The sequence below is a fragment of the Macrobrachium nipponense genome, chromosome 13 (assembly GCF_015104395.2).
Source record: "Macrobrachium nipponense isolate FS-2020 chromosome 13, ASM1510439v2, whole genome shotgun sequence".
Lineage (NCBI taxonomy): Eukaryota > Metazoa > Arthropoda > Malacostraca > Decapoda > Palaemonidae > Macrobrachium > Macrobrachium nipponense.
This window is the reverse complement of record NC_087206.1, coordinates 89,759,763-89,774,354: the sequence shown is the minus strand read 5'-3', so window position 1 is coordinate 89,774,354 and position 14,592 is coordinate 89,759,763. Positions and strand designations below refer to the sequence as shown.

Below are 14,592 nucleotides of genomic sequence, written 5' to 3'. Positions count from 1 at the left end.
CACTTCTTAGCCTTTTACTTTACCTCAATTTCCTCTGTCCAACCTCTTTAACTACTACTTCTTAGCCTAATTTTTTGGTTTTCTCCTACATCCACCTTTAGATCAGTGTACTTTGTCTTCCTTTTCCTGGTGTCTATCTTGCTGTCCAACCAAACTTCCTCTCTCTTCACTGTCTCAACGCTGAATGTCCGAAAGTGCCCCAGTGCTTGGGTTGACAGAACCCGTCAAACGACACCATCCCATATTTTCATACTGTTGTCAAAGATAATAGGTCTCTCTTTGGTTCTTCTGGCCTGGCCAAGAAAATGGCGTATTTTCTTGGAAAAAATAACATAATTAAGAAAATTTGTCAGTACTTATTCTCAATCGCATTCATCTTGTTTGGGAGGTCCGGGTCCCGTGATCCACACAAACCCCTGATTGTATTTCCGACTTGAGGGAATACAGTTCTTAAATCAGTCTTAGAATCCTAGATATTCAGTAGGGCTCTGAAGCTTCTCAGTCAGTTGGATACTACCTTGAGTAGCTTGTTAAAACCGGTGACATGCGCAGTATCGCTATTTACATTTAGCTTGAAATAAGGAAGGGTAAGGTATTATCTTTGTCAAATTTCTGCCGTTCGATAATTGTCTGATGTTCTTTCTGTCTCAGACAAATTTGATGCTATGTTTTAAACTGAAAAAATGGTTTTTACGGCGTTTCTATATCTGATTAGAAGTGCTTTCTTATATTGGCACACACACAGATATATATATATATATATATATATATATATATATATATATATATATATATATATATATATATATATATACACATGTATGTATGTATCAATATATATATATATATAATATAGATATCTATATACATGTATGGATGTATCAATATATATATAATATATAATATATATATTACTATATAATATATATACAATATATTATATATATATATATATATATATATATATACATGTATGTATGGATCAATATATATATATATATAGATAATATATATATAATTATATTATATAAAAATTTAAATATTTTAGAATAGTAAAAAGCATAGAATTATTTTGCCATATCAGATTACTACATGATAGATATACTTTTATTAATCATATATTCCATAAACTAATTACTCTTCATTAATAAACAAATATGTTTTCTTTGCGTTAGGTCTATGCCCAGAAACATTTTTTATGGGAAGTTAGGAACTAGACACATTGCAAGGCCTAACCATAGAGATTATATAATGCATATTCAGATAACGTATTATATTTTTGTCTTTAATACATGCTTATGATCATGCATGAGCACATGCACCCATATATATATATATATATATATATATATATATATATATATATATATATATATATATATATATATAGAGATGAAACTCCACTAAAATATGAACTGCCAAGAAAAAATATATATAGATTTTGACAGCAATCTTTTGTTTTATCAAACACTTCACTAATGTCGTATATATATATATATATATATATATATATATATATATATATATATATATATACATATATATATATTTACGCAACCAAATTTTTAACAACAGCAACTTAAGACAGGAGCGACAGAAGCAAGCAGTTACCTGAGGTAGCAACATGATAACACTGACGGAAGGTAAGACTAAGCCATCAGGTACAAGAGCCTACCTTATATACTTCTGAGTTTCCCCAACCTATGTACGCACGCATGCACCCTCTCTCTCTCTCTCTCTCTCTCTCGTTCTTGGTGTTAAACTAAAACGGTTGTGTTTTTACAGTACTCCAACAGTGTTCTATGGAGTTTACAAGACTATTTCGCATATATGAATTCTGATCATTGGTGAATGTAGACGATTAGTAAATTTGCTTAGTGTGGGTTGGAGACATTGCTGAGCCTATAACTGTATTAACTTATTGATTATTTCCACTATCAAATCCAGTCGCTCTGTCATCTGAAGAGACGGTCGGTCTATTCGCGACAAATAGCGACAGGAGACGACGCAACTGCCGTCAACGCTTACGTTCGAATAAATTCGTAGACCCACTTGAGGGAGTTTTGTGATTCATACTCTGCCGTTGTCGTAACTTTTTTTTTTTTTTAAGTTTACATCGATCTTATACAATAGAAGACATAAACTGTTTTATAAATGATCATGTGAGGTACATTGCAATCTTTCTTTATGAAGATGGGGCTTCATTGCGAGTGGATAATCTGTTATGTCAGGCTGCGGATTAACAAACCACACTAATCTCAGTTTATGTGTGTGATTGCTTGTTCAGCGTTATTTATTTGCGTCGTTATTCTACACCTTGGTGATTTAGAGGTATATCTCCCGTCATTGCGTTCGAGTTTGTGTGTGTGTGTGTATGTATACAAGTACGAGAATATATATATATATATATATATATATATTATATATATATATATATATTATATATGTTATATATATATGATATATGCATGGTAATATATTCATGGTAATATGTATTCATTTGAACGATTATTCACACACACGCACACACATACATGCACACACACACCTATATATATATATATATATATATATATATATATATATATATATATATATATATATATATACATATATATATATATATATATATATATATATATATTATATATTATTATATATATATGCCAGTGACAATAACCTTGAGAGAGAGAGAGTTACAAGGAGTTACAATGATTAGGATGTCTCTAAGACTTATTAGTCCATCCGGGGAGAATCATGTGCTCACTTATCTCTAGGAGTCATTCATAGTGCCCTAATGATTTTATCTAGTTTCTTTTAATCTCTCCCACACTGTTGCTGTTTACAACTTCTGGTGGCAGTTTATTCCATGTGCCACATATCTTGTATGTAAAGAAGTCCCCACAATGCGATGTGTTGTATCTCCATTCCTAGTTTCTATCTATTATTTCTTCTTTGGTTTTCGTTTAATGTGAAGAGGTTACTGTCTACTTTTGTTATGCTTTTTAGTATGTTGAATGTTTTTTTAGTTTTCGTCGCAATCGTCGTGTTTCTGATTCATGCATGTTCAGGCTTTCTAGTCGTCTTTGGTAACCTATTTGCCTGATGGATGGAATAAACTTTGTGGCTCTTGCTTGTACCCCTTCTTGTCTATTTACGTCCTTTCTTGGTGTTAGTGACCAAAACTGTACTGCATATTCAAGATGAAGTCTAACTATTGATGTGTAGAGCTGGAGCGCCGTTTCCTTGTTTCTGTATTTGAGCTAACTCTTTATGTATCCCACTAGTTTCTGTGCTCTCTTTTCAGTTTTTATGCACTGTTTCGTGGATTTTAAGTCCTTGGTAATAATAACTCCAAGGTCCTCTTCTTGCTCTACACTATTTATGTCATTCCTAATCAGCATGTACTTGACATGAGGGTCGTTCGTTCTTATTTGAAACACTTTACACTTATCCAAGTTAAAAGTCATTTGCCATCTTTTTTACCAGTCCTATTTTCCTTAGATCTTTTCTCAAACTCTCCACTGTATTTGGGTCCACTTCATTTACACCTAGTTTAGTGTCTTCTGCAAATTTGGCTATCCTGCTAGTTAAGCCTACATCAATGTCATTTATGTAAATAAAAAACAAGAGTGGTTCAAGGACAGTACCCCGAGGAACTCTGCTTGTCACATCTGCCCATTCTGATTCTTCACCGTTTATTACGACTTTGTTTTCTATTAGTTAGTCAGTCTTCGATCCAGTCTGCTATTTCTCCTACAATTCCTAAAGTTCTTACTTTTGTCATTAGTTTCTTGTGTGGAACTTTGTCAAAGGCCTTTTGGAAATCTTAAATAGAGCATATCTATTGCTCTATTAGTGTCGTAAGTACCAAGCAAGTTATGAAAAAACTCCAAGAGGTTTGATAGGCAGGATCTGTTTTGTCTGAAGCCGTGTTGACTGTTTAATTAATAACAGGTTGTTTTTATCATGTGATTCACAATTTGATCTGCAATTATGGACTCAAAATCTTACAAGGAACTGACGTTAGACAGATTGGTCTATAATTTCCTGGCTCGTCTCTTGGACTTTTTTGTAAACTGTGGACACATTAACTAGTTTCCATCCTTTTGGGGTCTTTCGTTGTTCTGCGGCATTTCTGTAGAGCTTATATAGGTGAGAAATTATCCCCATTTTTAACTCTTAATTTCCCTTGGATGAATCCCATCCGGGCCAAGAGATATGAACTTGTTTAATTTTTCTGTTTTGTTTTTAATGTCTTCTCTTGTAAATATTACTTTGTCAAGCAGTTCTGTACCTTCATATTTAGTATCCGGTTCCGGGGTTGAGCTAGTGTCTTCAATTTATTGGTTTCCTACTATTAACATGCGCAAAGAATTCTTTTGTTGTTTCCTTACAGACTGATGCAACTCTCTTATCCTCATTTATCTTTACATTTCTCACTAATTTGTCCACCATTCTACAGAATTCTTTATGCCTGCTTGCATCTGAGAGAGAGAGAGAGAGAGAGAGAGAGAGAGAGAGAGAGAGAGAGAGAGAGAGAGAGAGAGAGAGAGAGAGAGAGATGCTGGCAATGGCTGCAATCTTGAAAGAAGAAAGACGAAATCTTTATAATTGATACTTGAGGTGTTTAGATCATAAGGAAGATTCGCGGATTAAATATGCGGAATTCTATTTTTTCCACAGATTATCCCTGAATGCTTCCGGTAACTCAGGATGATTTCTGCAGTTAAGAACTCTAATCATGACCAGCCACTACTTACTATTGTGCCACGGAACTGAATGACTTCGTAGGTGTAGTGGAGGTACGTGGTATCATGATTTTTTAGTCTCCTAATCTCACGTGGTCCACTGCAGGCATTAGTAGGTACGTGATATTTCAATTTTTTACCGTCACTTATTCACATGTGGTGTACTGTAAGCATTACTAGGTACGTGTTACTCTAATTTTTTATATTCACTTATTCACACGTGGTGCACTGTAGGCATTACTAGGTTCATGGTACTCTAATCTTTTACAGTCACTTATTCTCACGCGGTGCACTGTAGCATTACTAGGTACATGATATTTTAATCTTCTACAGACAGTTACTCTCACGCGGCGCACTGTAGGCATTACAGAAATGGGTTCCAGCTTCCCCTTCGTCCCCCGTAGCTGCTCCCTACTTTTAAAGCATTTAGAGCCTGAGACTTCCTCTTATCTATCTCCTACATCGCTTTCTCTTGCTGTTCAACGTCTCCAACTCCCTCTTTCGCCACACTGAAGCGCTGACTAAACTTCACAAAACTAATTATTTCTACAACGTAATTCTACGATATTGTCTCTATTTATTAAAAAAAATATGATTATTACAAAAACGTAATTCTATGTTATCCTCTGTAATTATTTCACAAATTAATTATTCCTACAACGTAATTCTGTGATATTTTCTGTAATTATTTCACAAATCCACAAATCTAATTATTCCTACAACGTAAATCTACGATATTCTCTGTAATTATTTCACAAATCTAATTATTCCTACACGTAATTCTACGATGTTATCTCTAATTATTTTACAAATCTGATTATTCCAAAAACGTAATTCTACGATATTATCTCTAATTATTTCACAACAAATAATTATTCCTACAACGTAATACTACGAAATTGTCTAATTATTTCACAAATCTGATTATTCCTACAACATAATTCTACGATATTGTCTATAATTATTTCACAAATCTGATTATTCCTACAAAGTAATAATCCTCGATATTGTCTATATTTATTTCACAAATCTGATTATATATTCCAACAACGTAATTCTACAATATTGTCTATAATTATATCACCAATCTAATTATTCCTGCAACGTAATTTCACGATATTGTCCGTAATTATTTCACAAATCTATTTATCCCTACAACGTAATTCTACGATATTGTCTGTGATTATTTCACAAACCTAATTACTCCTAAAATGTAATTCTACGATATTCTCTGTAATTATTTCATAAACCTAATTATTCCCACAAACTTATTATAATATATTGTCTGTAATTATTTTACAAATCTGATTACTCCAACAACGTAATTCTACGATATTGTCTCCAATTATTTCACAAAAGTAATTATTCCTACAACGTAATACTACGATATTGTCTAATTATTTAAAAAATCTGATTATTCATACAACGTATTCTACGATATTGCCTGTAATTATTTCACAAAAGTAGTTATTCCTACAAAGAAATTTTACGATATTGTCTGTAATTATTTTACAAATTAATTATTCCTGCAACGTAATTCTACGATATTGTCTGTAATTATTTCACAAATCTAATTATTCCAACGACGTAATTCTACTATATTTTCTGTAATTATTTCACAAAAGTAATTATTCCTACAAAGTAATTTTATTATATTGTCTGTAATTATTTCAGAAATCTGATTATTCCTATTACGCAATTCAACAATAGTGCCTGTAATTCCTCTTCAAATCCTTATCACAAGATCATCATATCGTTCACGCATGCGCAGCAGGCAAATTGGACAAAACGACAGAACAACAGCTGGAGGTTCTGAAGATCCTGAAGGCACTTGGCTTTCCTGGCTTATTTGCACATGAATGAGGGAGATTAGCAATAGCATTACGAAATCAAACCAGTCGTATTGGAATAACAGAAAATGACTCAAGCGAGCATACGTTTGTATTAGTGAGGAAATATCGTACGTAAATAATGGTATTATATATGATTCATAACAAATAACATTAGATTAAACTGAAATATCATGTAATGAGTTTTCGGTAAGATGCTTTACATTCACTTAGTGTCATCCTTATATTAAATTTTCTAAAGCATTTATTGTAGGGTTTTGTGGCGTATTCAAATTTGCTTTGTTTTTTCATAAGAAAAAAAATTCTTATGGATCACTATCTACAAAGCGTTTAAATCAGTCGTTCTTCATTTTTTATTTGGGGTAATTTGCTCAAAATTTTACATGAAAAGATTACCCAAATTTCATATTTTTATTCATGCAGATTTTTGTTTATCTCACGAAAAATTAATGCTAGTTTTCTTTTTATAGTGTATTCAACTTAGTTTTGTTTTCCCATTTAATAGAAAATATGGTGATCAATATCTTAAAACCGTTGAAATCACTCATTCGTCACTTTTGGTCTATGGACATTGCAAAAAAATGGTTATATATGGAATTTTCGAAATTTCTGATTTCATTCATGCAGTTTTTATAATCAAACGAAAATAATGTTTATGCAACCACTATATGATGACTAATTCAACAGTCGGTCGATATTATCATATTTTCCTCTCCTGTGAAATTTTAATTCTCCAGTGAAATGGTTACTGATATTACTTCTATAGTCTGTAGTACGATATGTCTTATTGAAGAAAAGTTTTTACATTTCTTTACTCTACACTGATGCGAGAACTTACAAGTTATATTAAGGTACAAATGATAATGATCGTATTAATGATAACAAACCATTAACTATAATAAGCTTCTTCGTCCTCTTCAGGGACAAAAATGTAAATTTGATCTAAGAGATAAATTCAGTTCTCAGAGCTATGAGAATCCTGGACACAACCAAAGAATTAAGAGCCCAAATTCGTGCGTAGTTCGTACGACTCTTGGCGACGCTTGCGCCAACATCCTGCAAGTGTTTTGGGCAAGCTGACCGCCTCGAAAGCCGACGGCTGATAGATTTCGGTAAAACCGCTTCCAGGAGTGGGTCACGAACTGCATTACATTTCATCCAGCATTTAACTGGAATGGCTGTGTATCTTGGGAGCGAGTTATTCTGGGAGGCTTGAAAGCCCTTAGGAGCCATTGATTTTGCGATTCAGTGACGGCCAAAGAGTACCTATATAGTGTCCTGTTCTTTCGTTGGATTCAGCTTACCTATGTATCTTAATCACTGCCGTCAGAGTTATGTTGAAGTCTCTGAATTGATCAGTACTCTTACTCGAATTTAAGCATATCTAGCTAACAGTAAAAGCGAGTACTTTTATGAAAGAGAATGCATAATATTTGTAGGCAAGCAAGCGCCAAAAAGATCACGTTCATATATATTAATTATAGCTTTGATTTATGTCGTTCTAGCCTTTGAGAAACAGTATCCAGGTAACACGAATTGTAACACCCGTGCCCTTCGGCTGTCGTGTTTTGGGCTATGTGTGTGTGTGTGGGTATGTTTGTATTAATGTAATTTTGTGTGTTTGTGTGTGCTTCAACGAATGACGTAAGAGTAGTCAGTATCCTGCGGTTTTTTTGGCTTCACACTGTCATAAAGTTCTCACTTTACACTCCGTCTGAGGTTTGTTATGGGAATAACGCCTGAATAATAATAATAATAATAATAATAATAATAATAATAATAATAATAATAATAATAATAATAATAATCTCCTTGAATATTTTGGTCATTCAAATGGTCATCCAAATGGACTCGATGTTAAGGACCAGTCTGTCATAAAAAATAGCACCCTCTCTCTCTCTCTCTCTCAACTTTATATCAAAACTTAGCTTAAAAGGAACTTGGTCCAGTACGGAACTTCTCTGGCTGGCCACACATCAACGATCGCAAAAGGGCACAAGAAAGAGGTCACAAAAGGCCCCATAAGCCACAATTTGTAACCCTGTGACCCTGAGTCAACAGATCGTTTCCCTGTAGCACCCATGACAAATCAGAACAAGATCCAACGAATGTTTCAGAGCCACAAGTTGCCTCACGAGGCCACTGGTTTTAATTCACAAGCAGTGATTCAAGCCGACGAACACGACTTTAGAAATATATTTTAATGAGATTTCAAACCTCATTAGTTAGCAGACTATTCATTTAACAACTAAAATGCCTTTTCTTGCCATTCAAAAAGACTACTGTGGTTTCCAAGCCCCGTACTTATTTAGAAATGCAACTTTGTCGTTTCTTGTAAGTTTCCGATCCCATTTCCATAGTCGTATTTCACGATCCATAATACAGCATATTCACCAACACAAGTTGGCAACTTATTGCAAACATCTCACAAACAGGCAGAGTGCAAATCAGCGACCTGTTGCTGGTCTTAACCATCGCTTCATACGGTTACCTACTCGATTTGTTGAAAGCTTCGTCTTCCGCTTACGCTCGTTGACTTGTTTCCAACCTGTTTCTGATATGTATGCAACTCATCGCAAGCACGTCACAGACAGGTCGAACACAAGTCAACGACTTGTTGGTATTCTTAGCCGGTGCTTCACATGATTACCCACACTATTTACTAAAGTTTCATTTTCCGCCTACGATCGTTGACTTGTTTCCAACCTGTTTCTGATATGTATGCAACTCATCGCTCGCACGTCACAAACAGGTATAAAACACGTCAACGACTTGTTGGTTGTGCTTACGAATGCCTCAAACGATCACCCACATGACTTGCCTCTAAGATTCTTCCTCCGCTCGAGTCGTCGACTTGTTTTCAACCTGTTTCTGATTATGTCTGCAGCTAGTTGCACACACGTCATGAATAGGTTGAATACAAGCCAATGACTTGTTGGCAGCTGTAACCAGTGCTGTATAGGATTACCTATATTCACTACAGATCTGTCCACATAAGTCGTTGTTTCTAACCTTATTTGATATATACGCAGCAAGTTGCCTATCGTTTGTTTATGATATGTTTTATGACATGTTTTAATGTATTTTGGGCGCACCCTGAGCCCTGTAAATGGAAGGAAAGTACAATAACACGTGCGAAATCGAAAACGCCATTAGTGGTATCTCACCAACGGCTGGAGGTCAGTATTACGCATGTGCTATGAAACTACCAAGGAAAAAAAAAAAGTGATACAGAAATAAAGTCGAAGCGTCAGTAATGATCCCATCTAACTAAAACAAAGAACCATAAATTAATGTTTAATATGGATCGATGGAAAAACATCCTTTAACAATTACTCTTAAATATTTCTTAAAAATCAGCGTTCGCGTTTGATGTACTTGAAGATCAACTACGTAGTCAACAATTTAGGTGAATAAGGACAAACAGTTCAAGATCAGAGACAAAACTCCCACGTCAAAAATGACTGGAGGTAATCCTGCAATTTCGTTGTACATAATTATTACATAAAAAACATATTATGAAGTACATCATGTTTCTCTGTGTTTAAAAATAAATTGATTAAATTGTTAAAAACTGACAGAGAAGTTGTTAATCATACTGTAGACAACTCAGTGGAAGACAGTGTTCTCTGTCAAAGTGAATACATATAATTTTTCATAATTTAGGAGAGACTAACCCTTTAATAAAAAAAACGTTTATTGTAAAGTGCTGTTATGGGAAAGGCATAAAATGACGAAGATAGCATAAAAAAACATTTGTATATTTCTTAAATATTCTTTATTTTTAGTCTAAGATTGTCTACATCCGTGATTGATCGACAACTATCATTTAATTGTGCGAAAAATAACTTGCGTCCTTGGCAGCTTGGCGTTTGAAAGTGTATTGGTTTTGCTCTATCAATCGAAGCTGATATGTCTCAGCAAAGCTCCTACAAAATAATTTTTGCTTACTCGGGGAGTAAGCCTACAAACTAGTTTGTTGTTGTTGGGAGGGGGGGGGGGGAAGCCATGTGGAAGAGCCTGAAAAGTCTGAAAAAGGTGTTTCACTTTGAGTTAAAGATACAGGAATTTTAGGATACGTTATTATGATTTATGTATTAGGATGAAAATGTGAAAAATAAATAATGTGCATGTTAAACAGTACAGAAAACTTATTTCTAATAAAATATAGCGTATTTATTTTAATTTTCGTTTGTGAATCACTGCTTTATTTCACTGTAGATTTTAGCACGTTTTAATTTATTTGGAGCACTGAATTTAGGCTATGTTTCTGTTTGATTATTTTGTGTTTCCACTTCTAACTGAGAGTACATAAATGTGTTTAATTTGTGTCCTTCTAATTTGATCGTCATTGTTAGTATAAATAGGACTAAATATTAGTATTCATTACGAAGACCACTTCACATTAAGTTATGAATATGTTCACAACTATGCGTGAGGGAAAAATCGCGAGCGTGTCCGAGTAAGCTGGAGGTCGTACCATACCTTGTTACAATTAAAATAAGAGAGTAAACACGTAGCAGAATCTCTTTTTATCAGTTGGTTTGATAACACGACGTAAATATTATTCATTCTAGGCGGTATCAAACAATGCATACTTTAACATTATAAATGGGTGACCAAATGGTTGCCCAGTGAAGAAAAATTGTCGCCTTGTAAGGAGAATTTCTGACCACTGGGCGACCAGACAAATCCCTCAAATTGACAAGAATGATTAAGAAATGGAAATAAACTTCTTTATTATTGAATCACTATTATTGATTCCCCTATCACTCAACCTGTATACAGCAGTTGTAGTAAATACCTTTTTATGAGGGAGGGCGAGGGAAGGGCCGAGGTTGGCTGTCAGCTTTTTCGTGGCAGGGTCTGGACATGACACTATCCTCTTTAATCATAAATCTCAAGTATCTACAGTTGTAATTTTACTATTGGAAATGTGTTCTGTCACTTTCTAATCCTACTAAAAGTTTTGGCTTTCGGGACTCTGCCCCGGATCCCGCTGGGGGAGCGCTCACCCAAGACCCCCTAACTTTATGCTTCGCGCATACGGCGCTAGCCAGTAGTACTGTACGTAGTATTCCCGGTATTAAAAATCATAATATCCATCTGGTCGCCCGGTGAAATTTCCTGAAAATTTTCACTGGTATTAGATCCCGTTCACTCCTGCGACAGACACCTTTTCGTATCTTGATTGGTAACCATCGTTGTGAAATACGACGTAGCCGATAGTTCTCACACCAACACCCATCAAGTAACAGATGGCTGGCGCTTTTCCTCTCTCGGAGCCGAAACGGAATTCAGTGCGTAAAGGAAATTGTGATGGACAGTAAACGCGACTCTCCCAGGCTTTTAAAAATAAACTCCCTCTAACGGCGAGTGACGTAAGTTAGAGAGGGTGCATCCGCAATCATATAACGATAATTGTCGGTGTCATAACGTCCAGCGGACCAATCGGTGGAACTGCAGAAGAAGAAGAAGAGTGGAGAGAGAACTAGAAGACTAGAGTAGTGCCGAAGCCATGACGCCGGAGGTCACGTGATAGCCCGGCCCTAGCTAGGCCACAACAAAGATTTATGTGCTTCAGTGGCATGGTCGGTATGGTGTTGGCGAGCCACCTCGGTGGCCGCGAGTTTGATTCTCGGGCATTTCATTGAGAAGCGAGAGATGTGTATTTCTGGTGATAGAAGTTCACTCTCGACGTGGTTCGGAAGTCACGTTGCTGAATAACCACTGGTTCCATGCAACGTAAAAACACAATTCAAACAAACAAAGATTTATCTCCATAAGAAATTAAAAGACCAAGATTTGTATCGCCCATGAAACTGCTAATATAGGGAAGTTAGCATTTAGAAAAATAAGTATATATTTATATAATGTTATATAAAATAATGCTGCTTAGCCTTCATTTAATTTTTTGTAACCACCAAGTATTTTTACATGCTATTGTATAAATTTGTATTTTTCTCAATAAAAAAAAATATATATATATATGGGTCTCAATGCCAATTTTCCTCTATTAACGATTCTCCGGTCGTTTGAAATTCGGCCCCATCCCATTTCTTACGGAGGGAAAACAGGCGAGTGGCCCAGGGGAGGTGGTGATTGCGTCACACTTCGGTACTCTATGGGTACTATCTTCTGGCATAGCGCCTCAGTGGCGTGGTCGGTATGGTGTTGGTGTACCACCTCGGTGGTCGCCATTTCGATTCTCGTGCATTCCATTGAGGTGTGAGAGATGATTTCTGATGAAAGAAGTTCACTCTCGACGTGGTTCGGAAGTCACGTCAAGCAGTTGGTCCCGTTGCTGAATAACCACTGGTTCCATGCAACGTCAAAATATCATACAAACTATCTTCTGGCATTTCCACTTTTTCGTTTTTTGGTCCCTTCGGAACTTTCATTTGTTCAACACACAGGCTTACACACCAAAAACAGAAGCCTACCAGCTGAATTTGTTTCCGTTTGTAATCTGATCATAGAACCTGCCATTCCGAATTATTCATTGCTCTTGAGCTCCGGAATTTATGAATAATCTTTCTGTTCCCAGATTCCTATGATTTTTCTCTGACCTCAAAAGATGAGAAAGATCCGTTGCTCATTATTTCAGCTGATGGACAAAATTTTCTTACAATCTTTTCACTTTTCTGGGAGCCTGAAAATCTGGTATCACTGCTACGATATTTTTTTAATTTCTCTTTTAGATAAAAGAAAGAAGATTACAATGTATTCTCTCGATTATCGATAATCAATCATCTTTTGAATAAAAGTTATCTTTGCAATAATGATCATTGCCATGATTTATAATAACTACGAAATCTATTCATTTTAATTCTAATTTTATGAATGTATGAAAGAAAATAAATTTCATTCTGTCTCTGGGTCTCGTATACGTAAAGATTTTCCCAGTGCCCTGAAGTAGAGGGAGGAATGAGTTTCATCTCTACAGAAATAATGAGACATTTTGTTATTGTATATCTGTTTACGAATTTATCGAGTTTAGCATAACTGTTAGGATGATATATATATATATATATATCTATATATATATATATATATATATATATATATATATATATATATTTAAATCATTAATTATTTGAGAGGATATTCATTCATATAGCACTGCATTTTTACAGACTAATTTTTGTTCGTCAAATCCCTTCGGTTATATAATGAAAATTACTATTCTTAGATTTATATGCAATTCTTTTTACGGCCAATTAGTGCGAATTTCTCATCACACAAACGAAGAAAGATTCGCCAGATGGCTTTGTCACTTCCACATTATCAGCTGCTTTGAATAAAAATGAACTTTATATTCACTTTTTATGTTTACTCGTCCTCAAATTAGGCCTAACTACTTACTGAATACTTTGCTACACTTTGGAAAGGGTAATATAGTCATAAAGATTTGAGTGAATATGATATTCTATAAGTAGAAGTCGCGGAGATTTCCTTTAAAATGGCTCTCTCTCTCTCTCTCTCTCTCTCTCTCTCTCTCTCTCTCTCTCTTCTCTCTCTCTCTCTCTCTGAAGAAATGCCTCTGAAACGGCTCCCTTAAAAGTTGATGGTAAACTTGGATACAGTTGTAGTAGTACGGTTATGTCTTTAGAATGGCTCCTTCCAGTTTGTTTATATTTTGGACTGCACTTCAGCTTTGACTTACCTCGTGTGCTTTTTAGATATTTTGATTTCTTTTTAGCTCAGTTTAAGTGGGTCCTGTCCGTGTCTTTTTAGTGACATTTCTAACCTCTTGTAGCTACACGTCTTTATATTACTTATAAGTTTTTAAGTTATTTTGTAAATTTCTACCTTGATAATGTATTGCGATATTGTGAAACGCTGTTGGCAAGAATGAGGCTGACTTCATGTATGTATATATGACTTTTTCTGGATGCCTCTGATACACACACACGCACACACACACACACACACACACACACACAACACACACATATATATATATATATATATATATATATATATATATA

At 34.9% G+C, this 14,592-nt stretch overlaps 2 protein-coding genes across 3 annotated transcripts in view; one reads left to right on the top strand and one right to left on the bottom strand.

The window, feature by feature from the left end:
• LOC135225185 (uncharacterized) overlaps positions 1–1,633 on the bottom strand; it is a 15,725-nt gene extending 14,092 nt beyond the window's left edge. Inside the window, exon 1 of the mRNA XM_064264468.1 lies at positions 1,612–1,633. Within this exon, the coding sequence (XP_064120538.1) occupies positions 1,612–1,626 (15 nt within the window). The 5' untranslated portion in view covers positions 1,627–1,633. The remainder of the gene's footprint in view (positions 1–1,611) is intronic.
• Positions 1–14,592, top strand: part of LOC135225186 (snurportin-1-like) — a 60,464-nt gene that overhangs the window by 4,542 nt on the left and 41,330 nt on the right. Inside the window, exon 2 of one of the 2 annotated variants that reach the window (XM_064264470.1) lies at positions 4,687–4,805. The exons of the other annotated variant lie outside the window; for it this stretch is intronic. The gene's annotated coding sequence lies outside the window, so the exon portion shown is untranslated. The remainder of the gene's footprint in view (positions 1–4,686; positions 4,806–14,592) is intronic. 2 annotated transcript variants of the gene reach the window in all.